General features: G+C 39.9%; 5 protein-coding genes across 7 annotated transcripts in view; 1 reads left to right on the forward strand and 4 right to left on the reverse strand.

Moving 5' to 3' along the window:
- LOC110055123 (coiled-coil domain-containing protein 60-like) overlaps nt 1-2,215 on the reverse strand; it is a 36,681-nt gene extending 34,466 nt beyond the window's left edge. For both annotated transcript variants that reach the window (XM_020761504.2, XM_020761503.2), the window contains exon 1: nt 1,780-2,215. In XM_020761504.2, coding sequence (XP_020617163.2) covers nt 1,780-2,070 — 291 coding nt within the window. In that variant the 5' untranslated portion in view covers nt 2,071-2,215. The remainder of the gene's footprint in view (nt 1-1,779) is intronic.
- Nucleotides 2,216-7,595: 5,380 nt separating this feature from the next.
- On the reverse strand, nt 7,596-8,181 carry LOC110055121 (uncharacterized). Its single transcript, XM_020761501.2, has one exon. The coding sequence runs from the start codon at nt 8,179-8,181 to the stop codon at nt 7,714-7,716; it is 468 nt and encodes a 155-aa protein (XP_020617160.2). The 3' UTR covers nt 7,596-7,713.
- A 1,393-nt stretch (nt 8,182-9,574) lies between these two features.
- Nucleotides 9,575-13,767, forward strand: LOC149105611 (uncharacterized). Its single transcript, XM_089272372.1, has 2 exons — nt 9,575-12,588; nt 13,647-13,767. Exons 1-2 carry the CDS (start codon nt 9,575-9,577, stop codon nt 13,765-13,767), a joined length of 3,135 nt encoding a protein of 1,044 aa, XP_089128498.1.
- A 2,925-nt stretch (nt 13,768-16,692) lies between these two features.
- On the reverse strand, nt 16,693-19,022 carry LOC110055113 (uncharacterized). Of its 2 annotated transcripts, none has more exons than XM_020761494.2 (2): nt 18,693-19,022; nt 16,693-17,476 (listed from the first exon to the last, which is right to left on the reverse strand). In XM_020761494.2, exons 1-2 carry the CDS (start codon nt 18,753-18,755, stop codon nt 16,865-16,867), a joined length of 675 nt encoding a protein of 224 aa, XP_020617153.1. In that variant the 5' UTR covers nt 18,756-19,022; the 3' UTR covers nt 16,693-16,864. The 2 variants fall into 2 exon arrangements, with proteins under 2 accessions (XP_020617153.1, XP_020617152.1); XM_020761493.2 differs by having other exon boundaries at nt 16,693-17,479; nt 18,693-19,020.
- A 2,903-nt stretch (nt 19,023-21,925) lies between these two features.
- LOC110055139 (uncharacterized) lies at nt 21,926-23,495 on the reverse strand. The gene is made up of 2 exons (XM_020761520.2): nt 23,381-23,495; nt 21,926-22,581 (listed from the first exon to the last, which is right to left on the reverse strand). Exons 1-2 carry the CDS (start codon nt 23,441-23,443, stop codon nt 21,967-21,969), a joined length of 678 nt encoding a protein of 225 aa, XP_020617179.2. The 5' UTR covers nt 23,444-23,495; the 3' UTR covers nt 21,926-21,966.
- Between the last annotated feature and the right edge of the window lie 1,203 nt (nt 23,496-24,698).

The raw sequence follows: 24,698 nt of genomic DNA on the forward strand, positions 1-24,698 counted from the left end.
CACGTGAATAAGTCATTTAAAACATGGGGTACATGTGAGTCTCTGCAGTTAGCATATGCTAATGTGTAGTTCCAGAAAATATCCATACCTCCCCCATGGAAGGGATTTTTTCCAAGACCCCCCAGCCTCTCTGGAAATTCCAATTAAACTTGATACATTTCTTTAAATTTTTTGGTCTTAGGGAACCCCCCCCCCCCCCCAGGAAATTCCAATCCTTTCTGTGGGGGGAGTATGGATATTTTCTGGTACTGCACAATGAGGCAAAATTTTGACCCAGTATGGTCTAAACCCTTGTAAAGCAACCACCTCCCATAAGTGACCATCTTAAGGCTTGACATTTCATTGAATTACATGTATCTGTGTTGTTTTGTACTCTTAAATCCAACAGGCTTAAGGTGTCAGGATTTAGTGGTGTCTGTAAACTGAATTGTACATTAATTAGTTAACCCAGAACCTGTATTTATTAATTACTTTCCTACACCTTAGTCATGTTAATTAAAAAATGTTAATTCAAAAATGGCCAGCAAGATCAGAAACAAATATGAAACGGGTTATGAACTCCAAGAGATAATTTCATGAATGATGCAACAGTTTCTACTAGTTTATGTATAATAATAGTCATATTAATGCATGACCAGTGAGTCATGCAGACTGAATAATTTGCCATGATCCCTGAACAAATGTCATGATTCTAATTATTGCTCTTAGTTTTTTCATGAATTCATAATGTCCAACTGAATCTTTATTTATGAAGAGCAAGCGATATCATAATCCAGGATATAATGTTGACAAAGTGTCAACTTGCAAAGCCGCATTTATAATTCATGCAATTTCATTGGAGTAATTGTCGCGGCCTTCACTCAAGAAACTTTTTTAGCTCCGTGTTCATGTTAAATTGACCACTTAAACAAACAGTATGAGTTTTCATTTACTCAGAGATCAGAGCAAGCATATGTAATTTATCGTGATCCAAACGGGACGAAATGCACTGTGAGAGCAAATGGAACCTAAAGCACGCGCTCCAAATGTAACCGTTTTATAAATCGAATTATGTTGTAAAAATAATCAAACAATGAAGGCGACAGGTACTTTGGGAAGTCAAAGACGCAGAAAGCAAATCGAGAAATCGCGAGCACGATGAAATATTTTTAAATGTTCAGATATTGGGCAACAATTAGGCAATTAGGAAGGTACTCGAGCAGAACATCTGCCTATAAAATTTAATTATGCATGAAAATTTAGCGATACGATTAATTCTCCAAATCCCGAGTTATTTGGCACAAAGATTCGCTTCATCTATTTTGCTGCTGCTAAAGTCGCAATTCACTTCCTTGTTTATAATAGTGTGATCTGAGTATCTTCTCAATATTGAACTTATTCCAGAGGAAAACATATAAATGATAAATAGCCGTCAAAGTTATTCGGATCAATTTGAATTCAGACGTCCACAACATCAAAACATTAATGGCTTATTTGGCACTCTAAATCATTTATTGAAACTCGCATCTCGTTGAACAAAACTTGAGATGTCGATCGTGATAAATTACCTCACATCGCAAACAGTCGCGTATTTGTCTACAAACGAAATCGTTGACAAATTTATTCACTCAAGTTTATTTAGTTACTACGGTTAGAGCGAGTCAATTTAGTTAATAGACTTCTTAAAAAGGTCCTCGAAAGCGCAGATGTTAAGTTTCAATGTAGCTACTTCTTGCATTTAACCGATAAAACTGTAGTTCAGCACTGGCAAGGAAAAATATAAAATACAATCGATCTTACCTGGTCATCTTGTTCGGTTTGTTCCTGTCCCAGCGCATTCAAAATAAGCTTCTTATCATCCAGGTATACCTCCCCAACCGGTTGATACGGCTTGTAAATGACCGATCGATAACCACATTTGCTCATCTGGTGTCTTCGTCGTTCATAATTTTCCCTAGCGACTTCTCGCCGAGCCGGAACTTCGCAAGTGTACATTTTCGCATTTCGAGCTGTGATCTTTAAGCCTTGATGTGAAGGAATGGGCAAAGGCACCGGGCGAACGTAAGAGCGCGGATTGTCAGAATCAGGCATTGTCTCCCCTGAAGGATGAAGCGTTATCCTGACTTCAGAATCGACTCACAATCTGGGGGAATCTCGCCCAGAGATACTTTCCACGTTACGCGCATTACTGCATGTTGCTGAAGACGAGTGTTTGTTCATTGAGAACCTCGTTTGCATAAAATCAAAAGAACAAAGGTTATAACCATGGCAACTGTAAACAATTGCAGTCAGGACACCTCGTGGTTGGCAAAAAAGTAATAAAACAAAAGGAAGTGACTCTGACTGTTCGCTATTTTAAGAAAAGTGACTTAAGAGAATACCAAAGGTCCGATAGAAATACAATACAAAGTTTTTTCAGCTGATTTTTAGTGAGAGTTGCTTGGGCGTTCCGTTTTCAGTGATCTTAGGAATAGGCCCTTTGTAGGATCCGGTCACATGGTATGGAATTAATTACGTTGGGACACAAGTTACGCAGTGGGACTTCCAAAACAAAGGAACGTCGGGCTGGACTGGTAAGAGTTCCTTTGTTTTGGAAGTCCCACTGTGTAACTTGCGTCCCAGCATAATTAATTCCGTACCATGTGACCGGATCGTGTAAAGGGTCTATTAGGATTTTATTTTATAGCTGGTTTTCACATGACGTCACTAAAATTCGAACTACAAAACTATTGATCTTCCTGAGATTTTACTTAAATGGTGTATAAGAGCAGCTGAAAACTAATATTCATACAAATTTTCGCTCCGAATGGGTTCTTGGTTTTGTGATAAACAACGCTTGAATTTCTAAACTTTTGCTTGACGCGGCATTTACATGACGGCCTAGACAGATACCATGATGGTTAAAAAAGTGACTTATTTCGGGGAACTTGGCTATCTGAACAGTTCATGACTTAGAAAAAGTATTATTTTAGTGTTTTAGAGTTCCTCAAGGGATAAATTCACGCTTTTGTAGCAAAACTCAGTGACAGATGTTTCTGTTGATTTCCGGCCGCCATGTTGGTGCCCATACGGATGGGCACCAACATGGCGTCGCCATACAAGGGGTGGCGAATGGTAAAATCCAAGACTTGCCGAGACCCCGAGACCGTTGTTTAAAAATTCGAGACCGACACTTAAACGATTTCGGAAAATCCGAGTCCGAGACTCAGTGCAGAGAAAACCGAGCCCGAGACTTTAATAATGCAAAACTCCGAGCCTGAGACGTGAGATTCGTGCGCTCTTGGTCGCTTGAAACTGGATCTCATTTAGGGAAGTAGTTAAAACTATTATACAATCAATAACTTGTAGTTTATTTGAACTACCAAAATAGCAGTCACAGATAAACGCTAACTATTTAGTTATGCATTAACATTTCGACCTTTTTACGGCCTATCACGACCCGACTTTTAACTACTTTCGAGGTCACGCGCTGTCATCAACTTCCGGTCAACTAGCTTCAAACATCTCATAGCTTCTCATCGGCGATCATCCGTTAGTCTCTCGAGCTTACTACGCGATCTAGCTTCAGCTGCTAAATATTGTTTGGCCTTCCGTACTGGTTGATATAACACGTTATGGACGAGGAGAGGGTGGAGGACAAGAAACGGCGAAAATGTAAATGTAAGTAAATTGTAAACTTTGTAATTATTCATACATGATTATTCATGAAGACGCCCTGGCTTATTATTCTCGTGTCTCCAGAAAAAAAAAAGATGTATCTTGACTAGCTCTTGCTATTCGTAAGCATCGATTAAGGAGGTCTACATATGCATTTGCTTGTGTGTTTGTAAGGCTTTTACTCTAAAACTGTATTAGCTTGTATTTTAACCGCGCAATGAAAGACTAATGAAGCATCATAGTGACCGGCTGTCATGGCGTGAACAAATTCGCCGGCAAATTATTTTCTTGCACAGGCCACCTGTGTGAGTAACGTGGTAAAACGATAATTTCGACCGCGAAATGGATGAAAACCTAGGCTCAATACTGGAACAAGTTTGACTAGTGTTTGTAAGCTTTTGTAGACGAGCAGGCAGCACCACTGAAAATAAGCAGATGGCTGCAAAAAAACTGCATCGTTTGTTCAGCCGACAGGTCTATGTGCTGAGGGAAGCTTGCTGTATGTAAAATGTGGTGTGAAAGTTAAGTCTTCACGTGTCAAGTGGCTTAACATGCAAGGACGAGGAGTTCGACGCATGTTAACCCCTACTGAGCATTTTGTAAAGTTCCCTGGTAGACAGAGGCACTGTTAAAGGGGCGATCTGCACTGTTTATAAAGTTCTTTATAATTGGCCAAACGAAACAATAAAAAAATTAAAACAGGTTAACAACACAAACAATACCCATAGCCCAAAGAACAAAAGAGTTGCAGATTAACAAGAACGAATCAAAACAGAGGTTCAATCTAAAGAGGTGCAGGTCAACTGCTGTGACAGTTAAGTGTTTAGCTTGCCCTAGAAGGCGACACGGCGCACGACTCACGAATGTGAAGTAACTTACCACAAAGGACGAGGAGAACAAATCGTTGATTTACCAAACACATGGTAAGAACACTACATAATGTAAGTAAAGCAAATTAAAGTAAGCATGCAGTTAATCGTTTTCTTTAAGACGTCTTATTTAGAGACTATATCTACATTTGTATTTTCTACGACCTCCAGAAGTTCTCCAGTTGACGCAGTGCTCCTTTATTACAAAGACCATAACAGTAAAATATTGTGTTTGTTCTGCGAAACGGTATTTTACAATAGCTTAGAATACACCGTCTTAGACATGGCGGTATATTCCAGACTACCATCGCACGTCCTTAGGCTAACCACTTATAAATTCTAAATCGAGTTACTTGAATTCTTTGACTTAACCGGCTAAAAATACAGTCCATCGACCATGTTTTCGTGCGATTTCAGCATCAAAGCGTGCGCATGGTTATTGTCAGCGGAAACCTGATCAAATGAGCATGCGCGCGGGCTGAATGAATATAATGGAGACATTCTTGTTCCCAGAGCCTCCGTTAACGATTTTTTAAGACCAGTAGCACTGGAGATGAGAATGAATAAGAGCAGCAAAAGTAAAGAAAAGTAAAAGTTCCGTATTTGCAGCCGTTCTCGGTTTGCTTAAACGCCAGGCTTAATCTCAGCAACACTGACTCTGCTCGCTCAATGCGATACCTCCCCGGAGAACCTCTGCTAAAAATGCAAATCCGAGACTCTGAGACCTTGCGAAAAATATTCGAGACTCCGAGACCGAAAGAAACACATGAAAAACGAGACTTCGTGACTCGTCAGAAAAGCTTCCGAGATTTCGAGATCGGATCAAAAATTTCCGAGATCCACGATTTTCTGGGTACCATTCACCACCCCTCATACAAATCTCTATAAATTTGGGTAAAAAATTTCTCCGCATATCCGCATAAGAAAAATTGCTGTGACCAGAATTTTGGCGAGAGTCTTTGCATATTTACCTTCTTTCATTTCCCAGATTCTGGACTTTAGCTATTGACCGGTTTTGATTTTTATTTTGATCTATTTTGAATTGCGTTACACTGAAAACCAGCAATACACGACCACATGAGCTCTGCTGTAATTTTCGTCGTGTTTAAATAAACGTTGCTATTAACCCTGTCTGATAGATCACTCTAGTTTACTGTTTCATTATAATTTTGAGGCAACAAACTACGGCGAGGAGAACTTTGATACACAGTTAGTTAAACAAAGATTTGCGCTCAGAAATTATCAGGAATAAAAAAAAATAACTGGCCTTGTACACCCTGCCCTCCTGTTTATGCGAAGCTTTAATAGCGAAAAGTTTGTTGAGCGCTTATGCGTGATTCAGAGCATTCCCTAATACAACGTACGAAAATCAATTTTGTATGGGATTTGTGCGTATGACACAGATGAACAGTTTCATAAACAAGAAATAGACATGCCATTTGTTCCGAATGGTAATAGAAACTGATAAAAGTGAAGAATGATCATCGCAGTAAATTTTCCAATCTAAGCAATTGGAAAGAAGAAGCCTGAAAAAATCAGGGCTTCAACGGGATTCGAACCCATGACCTCCGCGAATACTGGTGCGATGCTCTAACAACTGAGCCGATGAAGCCACATATTGGGAGCGAGGTCAATTAATCGAGTTCATATCTTCCCGTGAGGAGTGAAATGATGTGAAATATATAGGAAATAATTCATATTTGACCTGCGGTTGTAGATGAAAGTGAAGAATGATCATCGCAGTAAATTTTCCAATCTAAGCAACTGGAAAGAAGAAGCCTGAAAAAATCAGGGCTTCAACGGGATTCGAACCTGTGACCTCCGCGAATACCTCCGCCAGCGAATACCTCCGCGAATACCTCCGCGAATACCTCCGCGAATACCTCCGCGAATACCTCCGCGAATACCGGTGCGATGTTCTACCAACTGTTCGTTGAAGCCCTGATTTTTTCAGGCTTCTTCTTTCCAATTGCTTAGATTGGAAAATTTACTGCGATGATCATTCTTCACTTTCATCTGCAACCGCAGTTCAAATATGAATTATTTCATATATATTTCACATCAGAAACTGATAAATGACTTAGAAGACGGTGACACTTATGAAAAGTATTAATTTAAGTCCGATCGTAATCCTTCTTAACCAGCTTCCTCAATAGTAATCATTACTGTTTATTCTCGGTTTGTTTTTACTTTCTTTAGTGTTTCTGTTACTTAAAAAAATATCGTTTCGTCCGTGGGAAGCGCGGTGGCCGAATGGTTGCTCTCACATTGCCTCTCTCCACCGGACACAAGTGTGTAAATGGCTACTGGGGAGTTAAATGGCGGAGGGTAACTTAGCATCCCGTCCAAAGAAAATAGGAAATACTCCTAGTCGCTTCATCCTACAACAACCGGGATAAGCTCCCGTTGTGTGGACCACTTGGCCCGACAGAGTCGACACAGGCTTTGGTCAATCAGGAAAATGGCTTTAATCTCAGTTGACATAGCTTCGTTTAGATGGAACTTATCAATTAAGTCGTTAAAAAAGCAGGCAGAGATCGCGATAACGTTCAGTTGAAATCCTCTTGAATAGAGATGCTACCTGTGAAGCTAGAATTTGGGAGCCCCATGTGGAAAATCTTTTTAGTGTCCTTGCCTTGAGAACGAGGGCCTCCCGGAGCTAAAGATACAGGTTTTCTTGATTCCTAAAAAAGTCCTATTTTCCCTCCCACCATTAAACAAACCCCATGCCTACCTTTAACCAATTTCCCTTTATAGCAGAGATGCTCTTTTCCCCTCAAATTAATCCCTGAACTATCTCTTGTTCACTTGAAATAAATGATCGCTGGCGCTCGTTCCTCAAAGCCCCTGAAAGGAGGTTTTCAGTAAACAGTTTGAGCGAGGAAGAGAAAAAAAACAACAACGGAATTCAATTTAATTCCGTTCAAAACGTATAACGGGGGAAAATACATGAGGTACTCCATGTTTCTTTGAATACCATTTTTTTATTATTTGCTTATTTATTTCAGCAAGCGTATATCGTGACATAAATTTTCATTGTAAATCATCGATTAGACCGCATAATGTACCTGAATTATCCCTGGCCTATTCCTGAACTTAATGCAGTGTAATTAACCATGATTTAATCATTTCTATTACTTTTTTTCTTTTGTTTGATTGCATGTTACACAATCCTTCGGTGCTTTTCTGATAAGCTGTTCTCTTTTCGCTAAGCATCTTGTATAACGGTGACTTCAATGAACTTGATCCCAACCCCCTCTTTTTTTCCCTCTTTATAAACCTCGAGAGTGAGTCCCTTGTTGAGCATCAATCGGTTGTTGTAACCAGTGGTCTTCACGAAACCTCCGTCATGCGCAGTGTAACACGAGCCCCAGCGTTCATCCAGCTTGAGGGTGAAGACAAACCGGCCGGGGTAGAAAGAGTCGCTGGGTCTGGGTGTCAAGCTGGTATATTTACCGACAGTCAATTGCGTACCGGACAAACCCTCTTTTCCATTACATGGCGCAAAGCCTGAATACCCCATTTTATCTTCCATATGAAACCCGACAAATCTTATCCCGTCAGACACACCATATGCGGTATCGCTGTCCTCTTTTGTTCCGATACTCACATCATGTGAGACTACAATTTTCACGGTCAGCGGAGCGGAATATTGCAAGGCACCAGCAGGAATCATGGGAGCTTTTACAAGAGCGGCGTTATCAACTGAGTTTGCGTTGAATGTGAGCTGTTCTTTGGTAAATGAATGAGAACTGTCAATGTAGGACGCATGCGCCTCCAACCAAGATGGAGTAATAGTCTAGTGGTAAATCAATTTCTCCTGCAGTGAAAGATCGTTATAGCGAATGAGAAAAAGAGGAAAGGTCGAACGTAGAATAATGTTTTATTTAACAAATAAAAGAACCTAAACCGTGTATTACACTGTGATAAAACACGACGGGCATTTGAGAACACGAGGGAAATGTATAGACAACACGAGCCGCAGGCGAGTGTTTTCTACAGTTCTCGAGTGTTCTCAAATGTCTGGAGTGTTTTATCACTGTGTAATACACGGCTTAGGTTTCGTCATTTGCTTCATGATATAGGTGTAATGTACGGGTCCGCAAATGATCCCGGACCGCAAATAATCCCCATATTGGACCGCAAATGATCCCGATCAAAAAATAAGGAATGGCATGGATTTATATCGGAGGAAGGTGAGAACATGTACAAAAATAATGAACTAAAAAACATATTTTATCATTTTGCAAAAAAAATATTCCACAGTTGCTGTTTTGTTCTTCGAAGGGTACAGATCGTTTTCACCGTCACGCAATAAACAAAAAAAAAAAAAAAAAAAATCCAAAACCAACCAATGGAAAAAGGTAAGAAATTGTGATGTACGCTGTAGAAGATAACTAAATAAGACACTTCCCCAAGTTTTAGGCCTGTGCGTTTCCCCAAACTTCAGATATTCGTCGCAAATGTTTCCCAGAAATTTACAGAGTCCAGTAAGAAAACGCCATGTTGGTGTACGTACATCCGTGGTACACCAATATGGCGGCCGGAATATAGTGTAAACATCTGGAACTTACTTTGGCTTTCTAGGCGACTGATTATCAGTACTAAACAAACAAGCATTTATATAAGTACTTTTCCTAATGCTCTAACTTCTAGAAAGGCTCAAAATCATGAGATAAGTATATATTTTTCAACAAACTCAATCGTAGCCTTGTGTCACGCCAGCTTCATAACCCTGAAATTCAAAATGCTCTGGTTTCCAAACGAAGCACGCTAATTGTAAACAGATATGGAGTCATCACCTGATCGTGGTGGAGTGGTTTGCGTGCCCCAGTGACCCCTTGAGCTATGTCGGCGGGTGCCATGTGCACCTGGTAGGGTCACCCATGCCGAACAGGTCAAAGGGTAGGGGTCAGACGAAGAGGCTCCCTGGTCCTCCAGGTTGGGGGTTGGGCTGCGGGCTGATAACCCGCTCCTGTAAAAAACATATTATTACCGAAACCAGAAGCAGAATAATTTCAAATGATCTGGGGGACGTCGTGGTCACTCCTCACACCATGAGAGGATCGATGACGCATGGGGGTGAAAGCCAAACGGAGGCCCTTGGGCAGATGAGATCACCAGTCCACCCAAAGAACGTCATGAAGATAGGAAACTGGAACGTGAGAACGCTATACCAGAGTGGAAACATAGCACAGGCATCAAGAGAGATGAAGAAGAGAGGTATTGAAATCATGGGAATTAGTGAGACACATTGGACAGGACAAGGAAAAGCAGTACTGGAGGGGGGAGACACTATCATATACTCTGGCAGAGAAGATGACAACCACAGAGGCGGAGTAGGAATACTGATGACCAGATTCGCAGCAAGATCACTCATAGATTGGACACCAATAAGCGAAAGGATAATTACAGCCAGGTTCTATTCCAAGCATGTTAAGATGACGATTGTACATGTATATGCACCAATAGAGGATGCAGAAGAGTCTGTAAAGGACGAATTCTACGAGAGACTACAGGATGTGTTGAATAACAAAAAAGAACATGATATGCTGGTAATCACAGGTGATATGAACGCAAAGGTCGGTGAAGACAACCGAGGTTATGAGAGAATCATGGGTAGACAAGGCATTGGGAGAATGAACGACAATGGAGAAAGACTTTGCGAATTTTGTGATATGAATGAACTGATAATAACAGGAACGTGGTTTCCACATAGAGATATTCACAAAGCCACCTGGGTATCGCCGGATGGAAAAACGAGAAATCAAATAGACCATGTGCTGATAAACAAGAAGTTTCGTAACTCAGTAATTGACACCAGAGTCTATAGATCAGCAGACATTGGAAGCGATCACCATCTTGTATGCATGAAAGTGAAGCTAAGACTAAGAAAACAACAACCCAAAGAACAGGGAAGTATAAGGGCAAGGTATGACACCAACAAGTTGAAAGAAAAGAACGTTTTGGAAACCTTTATGATCACTTTGCAGAATAGATATCAGGCGTTGGAAGAGGAGTCACCGGATGGAGAGGAGGAGGACGAGATAGAAAAGGAGTTTCATATAATGAAAGAAGCATACACGAAGACAGCAGATGAAGTATTAGGCCGTCCTAGGAAGAAAAGAAAGCCATGGATAACAGAAGAATCATGGGCGCTTATTGACCAAAGAAAAGAGATAAACAAGAAGATTCTAAGTACTCGTTCAGAGAGGATCAAGAAACGACTAAGAACAGAATACAAGGAAAAGAGTAAAGAAGTTATGAAGAGCATAAGGAGTGATAAAAGGAAGTGGATGGATGGCATCGCAAGTGAGGCAGAGGATGCTGCAAGAAAACAAAAAATGAGAAAATTATACGGATTGACGAAAGTGCTATGCAATGAAAGACCTAAGAGCAGCACAGCCATCCTTGATAAGAGCGGTAATCTCGTGAGCGGAAAGAAAGAAATGCAGGCAAGATGGACAGAGCATTTTAGAGAAGTACTGAACAGAGAAGAACCAACAGATCCTATAACAATGGAAGATGAATGTGAGTTCGAGCTAGGCGAATTGATTGAAGAAATCGCGATCACTGAACCAACAATTGGCGAGATAAAAGTAGCAATTGAGCGTTTAAAGAATGGGAAATCTCCAGGCGTCGACTCCATCACGGCTGAATTGTTAAAGGCGCACAAGGAATTCTCGGCAACGAAAGTGCATCAGCTACTGGAGAAAGTATGGAAACTTGAAAAGATCCCGGACAAATGGAAAAGAGGGTTGATCATCAAATTGCCAAAGAAGGGAAACCTCAAAGAATGTAAGAACTGGAGGGGAATTACTCTACTTTCAGTAGTCGGCAAAATACTTGGACGGATTGTGATTGATCGAATACAGAATGGAGTTGATATCAGACTGAGGAACGAGCAAGCAGAGTATAGAAAAGGCAGGGGAACAACAGAACAGATTTTCATATTAAGGAACATCATTGAACAAGCAAACGAGTGGCAGGCAAGCTTATATATTAACTTCATAGACTTTGAAAAAGCATTTGATTCCATCCACCGTGAAAGTCTATGGTTAATTATGCGGAAATATGGAATCCCGAACAAGACAGTAAGGATGGTAAAAGTGTTCTACGAAGACTTCAATTGTGCTGTAGAAGATCAGGCAGAAGCATGTGAGTGGTTCAGCATCAAAACAGGCGTCAAGCAAGGATGCAATATGTCTGGATTTCTATTCTTGATAGCTATGGATTGGATTATGAGAAGGACTGTAGGAAAAGGAGAAAACGGAATCAGGTGGAACTTTACATCTAAACTCGATGATCTAGATTTTGCACATGATGTGGCGCTTTTGTCTTCTACTAAACAGCATATACAGAACAAGACTACTAAAATGAATGAGGAAGCAAGACGGGTCGGGCTGAAAATCAACAAAGGAAAGACAAAGGTGATGAGGATCAACGGGAAGAGTCAGGAGAAGGTTGCAGTAGATGGGCAAGATATCGGCGAAATTGAGGAGTTTAATTATCTGGGGGCTACCATTTGTAAGGAGGGAGGAGAAATGAAAGATCTGAAAAACAGGCTGTCCAAGGCGAGAGGCACATTTGCCAGACTCAAAAGAATATGGAACTCAAGGAACATCATGAAGAGGACCAAGCTTAGACTGTTTAAAACCTTAGTTGTACCGGTGCTACTGTATGGATGTGAGACATGGAAGATGAACATGGGAGATGACCAACGAATAGATGTGTTTCACAACAAATGCCTCAGGAGGATTCTCAAAATAAAATGGCAAGATCACGTTACCACTAGAGAGCTCCTTGAGAAGGCAGAGACGAAGTTCCTTAGTGAAGAGGTTAAGAGGAGAAGATGGAAGATGATAGGGCATGTCCTACGACAAAACAGAAACAGCCATACCGACATAGCCCTATCATGGACACCTGAAGGAAAAAGGAAGAGAGAAAGGCCTAAGACCACCTGGCGAAGAACAGTCGAGAGAGAGAGGAACAGCGCAGGATGGCGTACATGGGATGAGGCAAGAGCTGCTGCAGCCAACAGAGAAAATTGGAGGCATTCTGTGGAGGCCTTATGTGCCACGAGGCACAAAGAAGCTAAGTGAAGTGAAGTGAATAAATATACCGCCTCTTATGCCTGATGAGGATAAAAACATGTCACATGAAGACGATCTATTGAATTGGAAGTCTTAGAAAAACACATACTTGTAAACGTTCTCGAAATGCCGGTGGCGATAGTATCAAACATCTATCAAACAGCTAATTGACAAAACTAAGTGCAAGCCTTGGCCTTGCTTGGTCATGAAGTTGAACTTCATAACTATAGCTTGGAATTTTGGCTTCTTAGAATACTCAAGTAGTCATTCCCGAGGAATTAAAGCCAAAATACGACCAAGTGAAAATTACAAAATAAATTTGTTCAAATTTCCAGTGCTACACACTAGATGTTTTACAGAGTGATGAAGCGTTGTAGGCCTGTGGGTCTACTCAGGTGACAGCGTCTTCCATAATAGTTGCTTCATGGTTAGTTTAAAACTTTAGACGAGTGGAGTTAATGGTCGATAAAATGTGATTTAACTAAAAACACCGAAATATCAATGTTTAACAAAGGAGGATATGTAGCGTGTGTTGCACTGATCATAATTTTACTGACAATTGCAAAGAAATGTAAGCCAAGTCGTGTTTTGATGATTGAGTGGTGATATTCATAACATCGTAGTTAGCAGCAAAGTTTAGTCGAAAGTATGCAAAAAAAAAAAAAAAAAGAAAAAAAAAATCAAGTTGTAAGCCATTATAATTATAAGATGGCTTTAATAAAAACATCGGTATTCACGTGCGCCAATTCCCTATCCACACCATCCCACCATCCATGCCATTCCTTATTTTTTGATCGGGATCATTTGCGGTCCAATATGGGGATCATTTCCGGTCCGGGATCATTTGCGGTTCAATTTGGGGATCATTTGCGGTCCGGGATCATTTGCGGTCCTGGGATCATTTGCGGACCCGTACAGTAATGTGTCGAAAAACAATAAAACACGCTTTTTCTGTTTTATACTCTGGTAAAACGTGGGTTTTTGACCAATCAGAGCGCGCGTAGGGTCCTATCTAAAAGTATATTACACTAACCTTTATCATATGAAGCGTTTTACTTGGAGGCATATCTCCAATCTTCAACTTTCAAGCTGAAATTGATTTAAACTTGGATGGATTTCATCACTGGAACCCGAAGTACACTGTTTTCTTTGCTCTACAAATGCAATGACAGTGATATCTTGCCCATAAAAGACCGTAAATGGGAAACTTACTGATATCACTCATCCAGATTTATAAGCATACTAACTAACCTTGTGTTAAATAAATGTTCATCAAGAAATGTGCATGAAAAGAGTCTTTCTCAAAGACTCCATTTGTGAATTATTTTGATTTCTTTCCAAAATCTTTTTTTCCGAATTTTGAGTTGCCAAACTCGGGGTGCGACTTATCTGCGAGTGCGGCTTATCCGCCGGTGTTTACGGTAACTGAGTGTTTTATAATGTTACATGTTATCGGTAGAGATTTTAATCTCACCTTTGCGTAGCTCAAGGATTCTAACAGCGGAAAACCTTCTCCAATTGCAGCACGCTCCACCTGAAATCGAAAAGCGTTGAAAATACTCGTCTTGAATTTTATATTTATTTTGCGACTTTGAATTAAAAATCTCGTTTACAGTCAGGTTGCCCTAGACAAATCTCTACCTCGAGAAGAGTGTAAAACATGTTTTGTCAAATGGCCTCAATTCGTTTTTCCCAAAATTTGTTTTGCACTTTTAGGTTACATTGAAATCAAATAAGGATATTTACAAGAGAGAGGGACGAAGAAGCCAAAAGACACACAGTAGCTTTCGTGAGAGCTATATGAACGACACATTCGCAAAGACGGCAAAATGCATTAACGCTAAGTGTCTTGTTTTCCACAAAATTACTACTGTAGTAAAATTGAAAAAAGTTTACAAAAGGCGATGAAAGCACAGTAGGCGGCTCAGTTTGCCAAATGTAATTCTCAACTTGTTGCAAAGATTTTGACACGCTTCGTAAACTGACCGCTTTGCTAAAGCCTATTACGGACTTGTATCTTGGTTTTAAAAATCATTAATAGCGTCTCAAAGATACTCACAGCAATCCACATAAATATCAGTGCAGTGGTACAAAAGATCGAGAAAATCTTCATGATTCCTTCTGAGGAATAAAATCTCAAACAACCTCGGTCTCTCTTCAACCTCACAACAGATACTAAAGAATCGAGTGACGTGGCCTAGGCTGCCTCTGTTCCTTTGCTAAGATATACAGCGCGAACTTTTTCGCGCTGATTCATTAATTATTCAAGACATACGTAATCTGAACTAACTTTGACTGAGCCGATTACGAGTTTCGTTGTGGTGAAACAGAGCTTCAGAACTACTGGATAATCTTGTCTACTCTTCAATTCGTATTAGTTATTTCCATTCTTTTTTGATCGTGGACCAGATAGGCTGGATTGATGAACGATTGTACAAACGTTCCGGCAATTTATCAATCGCCGTGGTACCTTAATTCCGTCTCCTGGTTTGAAAAATTTGCATTTGACGCAAATATTTGTGGACTGTCGCCTTAGCCACTGCGTGACTGAATTCTTAAGGAAGTAGTTAGCTTTTGGCAGAAGCTGAGGGAGAAGTGCAGTGAAATTGATAATTTTGTGCGAGTGGTTTTACACGAGCAGTAACCGATCACTCCATGTTACTTAAAACGCTATGTGACGGTGTAAACGGTCAGTGCTATTTTCGTTTTAACTGCGTCCAAGACAGGTTATTTAGGGGAGCGTAAAGGATCTGTTGCTAGCAATATCCGTTCTCCACACGAATCGGAAAACCCATGTCCACACACCCTGGTTAACCCGCCGTGTTGCACTAAATTTTTGCGGGAGTTTTATTTTTGCGAATCGGCGATTTTTTGTATTTTGCAGGAACTAATTTTTGTGATTGTAAGAAGTCAGAGTATTAATTGTTTCGTTTTTCGGAAAGTTTCGATTAATTGAAATTACAATTAAAACAACATGTAGAGATGTTAAAGACAAGTAATCCAGTAATCAGTGTCACTCTGTGACAATCACATCGTGTTCTTGTGTGGCTGATTGCTCCGGCAATGGATCAGCAATAACTTTTCATCGTTTTGTTTCTGAACGAAAAAGACGTTTTAAATAAATGGCAGCACAAAGATTCTTTATGTGAGACCTTTTGTTTTTTCTTTTGCAGATCGCGAAAAAACCGCTAAAATCGCAAAAATTAGAACCCGCAAAAATTAGTGCCACACGGTAGGTCTAAGTCGGAGTCTCTTGCTGACTGGTTGCGCCTGCTCGCTTTTCTAAATTACGCCGCCCCTCCTCTTTCCGCACCCATTACATACACTGAAGGTGTGTAGATATGACCTTGAAACCACACCGATCCGCCCAAGTCCTCCCCTTTCCCACTGAAGATGTAGATGATACTGAGTCTACTCATCTAAGTCTGTTTAGCCAGTTCCGAGTTGCTATTTATATCTGTTTCAACAAGAGTAGATCCGCAACTACTCGTATGGAGATCAGGGGCACTTTCCGTTCGATGAAAATTTCCGGTTTGAAGATTTCCAGTGACGAAAAGAACAGCATTTTCCGGAATTTGTTTGTACGTTCATTGTCTTGGAAATCGAATACGTTTCCATATGAGAGGGTGTTCATCAAGACCAGTTTTGAAGCAGATGTAAAATTAACGTAACTCGGACATAATTTATCTAGGTGCTGTGTCTGTTATGCCTGGAAAATGTTGACGAGAAATTTTCTGGGAAGGACACGTTCAAACATTGCTGCGGTAAAAAAAAAAAAAACAAAAAAAATACAGATAGAAAACTTCTTTTAAAGATGCTTATTTGATGATAGGATGAATTCTGACAAATTAGCTAGTTGTGTACCCCTCGCTGAGAGCCGACAGTAAATGTCTGTCGTTTTCAAAAATAAAACAAGTCGGAAGGGAAAGAAAAAGAAAGAAAAGGTTATTTTTTTAGGCAAGCCGTAAAACCACAAGTCTAGAAAACCTCTAAGAGTGGTCATGCGAAACCACAATTTCGTCCCTAGAGCTCGCGCGTTAACGGTCACCGGTGGCCTGGGAACAAGATTGGTGAAACCATAAGAGACAGTAACCGGCAATAGAGCAATTTTATTCTACCGAAAATAGTTATTGGCCCTCTGATATAGCTTAGTCGTGTAATGAAATATGAGAAAATGCAGATCGAACGTAAAAGGGGCCAGTTACGTTATCAGAATATCAAATCAAATTATTATACAGAACATAATCATTTGCCTCATTCCACGTTCTACGCATTGTCTTGTATGATCACGACTTTAATGAACTTGATCCCAACCGTATCTCCGTGTTCCTTATAAACTTCAAGAGTGAGTCCCTTGTTGAGCATCAGTCGGTTGTTGTAGCCAGCGGTCCTCACGTAACCTCCGTCATGCGCAGTGTAGCAGGAGCCCCAGCGTTCATCCAGCTTGAGAGTAAAGACAAACTGACCGGGGTAGAAAGAGTCGATGGGCTTGGGAGTAAATGCAGTATATCGAAACGAAGTTAGAGTAGAGCCAGACGTGCCTTCTATCCCGTAACATGGGGATTTGAAGTTATAATTTCTCTTATCGCACGTTTCAAACCCGATAAATCTGGTACCGTCTGATACACCATAATTGATATCGCTGTCAGAGGTTTTTCCGATGCTAACTTCATTCCCTACCGTTATCTCAATGGTCAGCGGTGTGGAACTTCTCAAGACACCAGGAGGAATCATGGGGACTTTTAGAAGAACGGCGTGATCCACTGAGGCTGCGTTGAATGTCAGCTGTTCAGCGGTTGCTGTACGAAAACTGTCAAGATATGACGCATGCGCCTCCAACCAAGATGGCGTCATGGTCTGATGGTAAATAATTTCTCCCTGCTAATAAAACAAACAAGGAAATAAAAAGCTGCTACATATAATAGGAAAACACTTAGAGTATTCATCAAAGTAAGGGCTAACTCTCGACATGGCTAAAAGAAATATAATAACAGCCACATGCTTTAATTTTTCCTTTTGTTTTCAGATCCCCAAATTTTCAAGAGAACAAGGAATGTTGAGTAAACATCGAAATTTCGTACTTATTAATATAATAATATAACCTTTATTCACCCTTGGCAGCGTTTATAGCACAAAGGCTAGTGGAGCCGAGCAAACAACTGAAACAACTAATTCAAATTGAACATATAACATAAATTACTTTTTCACACGGACAGATGGCACTACGAAATTTAGTTCTATCAAGAAATGTTTCACTAGCATATCCGAAATGTAAAAGAAATCTCTTACTTCCAAATCGAAAACCCGATTACGATGACTTATACTGCGTCCGCAGTCTTAACCAGAAGCAGCTACGCTCAATCGCCTTATACGTGGTCCATGGCCAGAGGAAAGGATAGATTTGGACCGCTCACGATCCAATGCGTGTTTCGATAACAGTATATAAACATTATCGACTAGGAAATGGAAGCGAATCGCCAAATGACTACAAGGATGTTTAATGTATGGTTCAAAAATCCCTTGAAAATTAACCTTCGCTGGGCTCCATTTGCTCTCTTAAGACACAATTAGGGGACTGAATTAGTTAGATGGCTGATAAACGGAGGGCAAGATTCCTTGATATCAATACCTTGATACAGCGATAAGTACTAGGCTTTGAATTCTTTAATAAATCCTAGACTATCCATGCTTTCTCTCGGGCGGTAAATTTGACTTCGCATAAAATCAATCAACGATGCAACTTAATACAATGAATCCATGCTATTGGGTCTAAATTGACGCTGGGCTTTTGAATTTCTGATTTCCCATGGTTGTCTCGAAATTAAGTTGTGTCCATCGGACGTCAAAATAGAATGCGTGCTAAGGTCGACTGTTATTATACCAACCAACCAACCAACCAACCAACCACACTGGTTTTATGATGTAACACTAGCGAGATTCGGTCAAATTGCGTTTCTTCTTCGGTGGCAAATAGCTTTAGATTCATGTACAAGTTTTCCATAGGATAGCACTGATCGCTCGATCGACTCGAGTTAATATCAATAAAAAAAATTGTAAACTGCACCCATCTCGAAATAAAAATACGTATACTTACGGTAGAGAAAACGGCTAAATAGCAGAATACCACAGTAACCGAAAGAATCCAAGTGAACTTCATACTGATGTCACAACGTAAGTAACAAATGAACAAATGGCTTGCTTGAAAATAAAAAAAAGTCGAAGTTTTAAAGTGTGCACTTCATCTATATGCGAGTTTGTCAAATTGTTCACATTCATGATATGATTACGATATCGCTCATCAAGCAGCGCTGCAAATTGTTCTTTGGACAAGTGACCCACTTATCCACTTCTCCTTCCCCAACTCCTCCGCCCTTCTGCATCCCCCAATCAAAACTAATAATAATAATATACAATATCTTAAGCGCCTGTCGGCGAACTTCTTTCAGTCGCCTTCGTGTTCACAATTCGTAATGTTTGGTTTCCAACTTTTTTATACAAATTTTAACGAGTTAAAAGCCCCAGGGACAGATTATTTTAACATTTAAATTGGATGAAAACACGTTGTTTCTTAGGATCGATGTAACCAAGAAAATTAATCCCCGGAAACCTCGCTCAGTTGGTTAATATCAGTTTACATAAGCCCTTTATAAAGTTTTTATATGTTCAAAAGGAAAGAGAAGATAATCGTTTAACTCACATCCTGAACGTGATCCAAAATTAACTACTGCGGTCATGCAACATCTTAATTTAGTCAGCTGACCAATTTTTTTTCATTTCTGTTATTAAGGAAATGCAAGCGTTTGTCATCTTACTGGTCTTAGTGTTTTTTTTTTCCTGTGGTTGAAGCGGAATGTGAAATATTGACGCAGTTTGCTGGCTTAAGATATTAAAGGAATACTGTAAAATTCCGAGAATAAGCTACGGGCTAATTTTTGTTCAAAAGGCTTGTGGAGGGCTTATTTTCGACTGGGCATATTTTCGGAGAAGTATTATTGGATGAAATCTTGTGTCTCAATAATTGTCATATCTGGTTGTATTCGGACCAGACTTCATTAAATTAGGTGCTCGTGAGAATACTACACTCGCTAACAAAATGATCAGAAACGCAGCTCAAATTTTGCAATAGTTGGGTTATCATCGAACTTCCCTGCAAGATATGATATAAAATACAAGGAATGTAATTTGCTTCATAATCGAGAGGCATTTTGTTGTTTTCAAAAGAGCTGGCGTTATATTCAAACTCATGGAATTATCCTTCTTTAAGGATCTTTTTGTAAGATTTCGGGACCTTATTTTGCACTATTAGCAGTTTTATTTTTAAGCATTGAAGGTTTTTAAATATATATATATATATATATATTTTATTTTTAGCAGGGTCTCTAATCATAGCATAGAGTCACCCTGGAAATATAAAGGTTTACTGTCTTACTTGACTTTTTTTTGTTTGTTTTTCAACCGAAGGATAATGTATGTGTCTTTTTAGTATAGGTAATCGTATGAATGCCAGTGCAATAACCTATTTTCCGAGTTACCTTGTTCCTCTGTTTCAAAACGAGTCTACGAGCAAAACCTTTCATATCAAAATGAGTTTGATATGCATGAAAATGAACCTGTAGGCGGAACACATTTTCATATAAATGGTTTCGCACGAAGACTCGTTTTGACAAAGAGGCAAAAGGCAACTCAGAGGTGGCCTATTAAATATTTACACCACGATTTACGTTTTTTCGCGGGTTTTTTGTTGTTTAGTATAGGTTATCGTATGAACGCGAGTGCAATCAGGATTCACAATACGATTTACGTTTTTTTTGGTTGTTTATTTTAAGCACCTAGTCGCGTCATTTGCACTTCATTCGGGAATTTTTTAGATGTAAATATTGCCGCAGTTGTTATTTTCGCAATCCTGATATCGTGAAATCCTGGCGCCTAATAAAAGGCTGGTTTTCAATAGACCAATTCCGATATATTAAAATTCAGCTTAACACAATAGACCTCGTTATGAGGCTTTGGGGAATAAACCCCACGAACTCTGTAGTTAATCCCCGGAACCTTATGCTGAGGTCTATTGTTTTAGGCTGAATTTTAATATATTGGAATTGGTGTGTTGAGGTTTTCACTAGCGGATCACCCTCGTCCCCAGATCCCCAGAGCCCTCTTTTCTTTTGACATTTTAAAACGAGTAGCAATGGGGACGAGAATGATGTTTCTTATGCATGTGTTTTAGTAGAACCGGCCTTTTGAACACCTGTTGATGTAGACAGTTGTTGCCTGTTCAAATTTTCGAAGCTAATTTTTATACTAGTTATCCAAATCTGAGCTAAGACTTAAGTATCTCCTGCTGAAAACGAACCTATACGCGAAATTGCTTCGGTTTTCCCTGCGAAATGTTTGGCCCTCGTCCTCTCATTCCCTTCCGTCACAGTGTTGCATTTTTGGTTGTGAAAGTTTTTCAAATGTAGTGCTCTGGACTATGAAAAGGTACCGGATGTGTCGCGGCATTCTAAGTGACACACTAGTATTCGACAAATTCCTGCCGTCAACCTTGACGGAGGTAAACATACCCTTCACTTTTGTAATATGTTGTAATATTGTATTACGTTTGTATCAATAAAATACGTATAGGTAATCACACGATTTCGAGTTCAATTTGGAATTAATTTGCACGAGTAAGTTTTACAAAAAGCTGAAATTGCACGAGCCGCTTCGGCGACTGCAATTTCAGCGTTTTGAAAAACTCACAACACAAGTGCAAATTGATTCCAAATTGAACGAGAAAAACCGTATGATTACTTATTAATAATATAAACATGAAAAAATTAGCATGGAGGAAATGCCGAAAGATCTTTTTTGAAGCCATTTTTTCTCGTTCGAGGAAACTCTTTTCAAAGGTTCCGAACAAAATTTCCTTCATCGTTCTACCTGATATCATTGGCTTAGCAAGTTTGCTATTGTCTCTCAGCCAATCATTATCCAGAATTAGAATGTGTAATTTGCACTGGGGTTACACTTTTTACACTGGTGTTACACTTTTTGCACTGGTGTTACACTCGAACTGCACTGCTCTCAGCCAATCAGAATCGAGTAATTTTTTCATGTATATTATTAACTATTAAAAAATACACTCCATCGTTGCATTATTCGTTTACTGAAAGACGAAGAACAATATGTTTATTTGATGCAGTCCAATCAATTCTTACTCCAATAAAAATTGTAAAATGGCAATATGAGAGGTCTGAGAGAATAGAACGGGTTCATTAATGCCGAGTTTCATTTCGTCAACTGATACGATTGCTCCTTATTTTTGTCAACAAAATAATTTGAATTGACTACATGAAGTGCGTGATCTTTATTTCAAAATGTTTCTTGCTCTAAGCATCTTCTATGATAGCCACTTTGATATACTTGATCCCTACTCTCTCGACCGCCTCGTCTTTGTAAACTTCTAAAGTGAGTCCCTTGCTAGGCACCAGTCGGCTGCTGAAAACACCAGAGTTTGTGTAACCTCCGTCGTGTACGGTATAACACGATCCCCAGCGTTCATCCATCTTGAGCGTAATGACAAACTGGCCAGGATAGAATTTGTCGCTCGGTCTGGGAGAAGCACGGTTTATGTAACTTAAATGGAGCAGACTCGAACCAGAAGGGCCTTCAACCCCATAGCATGGAGGACGGTTGACATAGCTCGCTTTATCGGGGATATGGAAGCCCATGAAATTGGTACCATCCGAAACACCGTATCTGTTATCGCTCTCCTCTGTTCCTCCAATACTGACATCGTTGGCGACTGTTATCTGAATGGCCAGCGGAGTAGAATGTCTGAACACACCAGGAGGAATCATGGGAACTTTTAGAAGAAGTGCGTGTTTAGTTGAGCCTGCGTTAAATGTGATCTGCTCGTTGGTTGTTGTCCGAGCACTGTCAATGTAGGAGGCGTGGGCCTCCAGCCAAAATGGAGTCATGGTCTGATGGTAGATAAGGTCTCCCTGCAAAGGAAAGCAACACACAAAAAAGCTTTATTTTTATGAGAAGAAGATTTTTCAATGACACAAGCATACTCGGGAAAAGAATTTCGAGTTCTCCAGTTAGGCCAGAGTCGAATCAGAGAACTTCCGGTAACTAGTCTAGATGTCGAACCACTGACCTACAAGAGATTCGTGATGGCTAAGGCCATTACTAGGTTCACAAGACAAATATCCTGCATACTGCTTTGAGTGGAACACCGATGAGCGGCATATTTTCACTGATAATGAGACTATTCTGCTGCCTCTCTTGATGCAATCGATAAATATCTCTATGCTATGCAGTAATTTTGTCCTTGCAATTGGTGAAATATTACATGAAATAAGTTTTTCCCAGCTTGCACTGCTACAGCTATGCAACAGTACCAAAGAAACGCTCTGAAAGGGTTGTATTCCCTAACTTAGCTTTGGAAAGCGAATGCATTTGCAAGATTACTAAGCTTCCTGTTCTCCCAGTGTACTCAAAACCCCAAATTCGCCCTGATCAATCTCTTTCATCGATTCCCAAATTTTTGAACCTCAATACGTCGGAAATTGAGTTTTACGCCCTAAAAGAAGCAGATCAACGAGGTCGGCAGGCGAAACTACATCGGATGATCGAATTCTCAGAGTGATGTTCCTCGTTACAACGCAGTATTTGTGTATTAATAAAGGCACACATATCTTTATACAACCTCTAGCTGAGCTATAATCCATCAATGTTACCCAGACCTCAATTTATAAATACCAGGGCTGCTGCGTTTTTTTGAACTTATGTACTTACGGTGCAGAGGACAGCTATGTGGCAGAAAAGTCCACTGACAAAAACAGGCCAAGAAAACACCATGTTGGAATGTAGCTAAAATATGTCGACGCTTAATTATGGAGGTAAAGTTTATGGATGAGAAGTGCACTTATACGTATACAAGTTGGTTATATTGCTCGCATGTCTAAAATAGGAATATGTATTTTCTTACGCCCCCATGGGCGAAGTCCTGTATTGTAGAGACCTCATTTTCGCGATACCAAATTATGGCGAACGTCACAGTTTGTGCATCTTGAAAAATTTAGCCCAGATTTTTCAAGTTCGTCGTTTGTAACCATCCTTGTCTCTTTATGGGTTATTATTATGTCTCTCGTGTTGCGCTATCTTAGTAAACTTATTATTTTCAGGTTTCCATCAATTTGAAGGTAATATAATTTTGAAAAGTGAAAGTGAATTAATCAACATGACACGAGCGTGGGACAAAGAAAAATTCTGAGTCCCCGACAGGAATCGAACCCATGACCTCCCGAACACTGGGCAGGTGTCCTGCATACTGCTAGGATCAACGATATCGAAGTCTCAGCGGATAGAGCGCCCGCCCGGTGTTTGGGAGGTCATGGGTTGGATTCCTGTCGGGGACTCAGAATTTTTCTTTGTATCACGCTCATGTCATGTTGATTAATTCACCTTCACATTTCATTACCGAGCTTAAAATTCACCATCTTTATTAACTTATCAATATAATTTTGTAGGTCATGGTGGCCAAAATAAATCAAAAGACTGTGATTGTTCTAAGAGTTTCAAGTTTAATTTTTTTTAAACTGAATGGTACTGAGATACAAATCATAATTGAGATATGTTCTACAAGAGGTTTGACGAGCACAAAAAGTCATCATGTCATGCAGACACACAGTGGAAGTAGCTGCAAAAAATCAGTTAAAGGGAAGATATTTTTTACTGTGGAGACAACTTAGCAGGAGAATAACCGTGCCATATAATTAGTGTTTCCGCATTTTCAAATCACTCGTGTTCAAGATTTAAAGAGACCGAAAAAATGACACCTAAACTACAATGCAAAGTTATTTTTTAAAAGCGAATTTCTTTTAACGTTAGCCCAAGAACGTAAATTTAAAAGCCCTATCCCTGCCTCCTACCCTCTCTCCGTTTCTGCATCCAGCCCCCCGACCACGAAGCCTTTCCGTGTTCGAAGCGGTAAGGAAGTACAGTAGATAAACCGCATATAAGAACCTGCATTTTTCTAATATATAGTTGGTGTTCACTTGGAAAGTAGGCTGTTATGGTCATTAAAAGGATCTCATTTTCTTAAGAAAAAATG

The sequence above is a fragment of the Orbicella faveolata genome, unplaced genomic scaffold (genome assembly GCF_042242905.1).
Source record: "Orbicella faveolata isolate gen_17 unplaced genomic scaffold, um_ofav_v1 contig_34, whole genome shotgun sequence".
NCBI lineage: Eukaryota > Metazoa > Cnidaria > Anthozoa > Scleractinia > Merulinidae > Orbicella > Orbicella faveolata.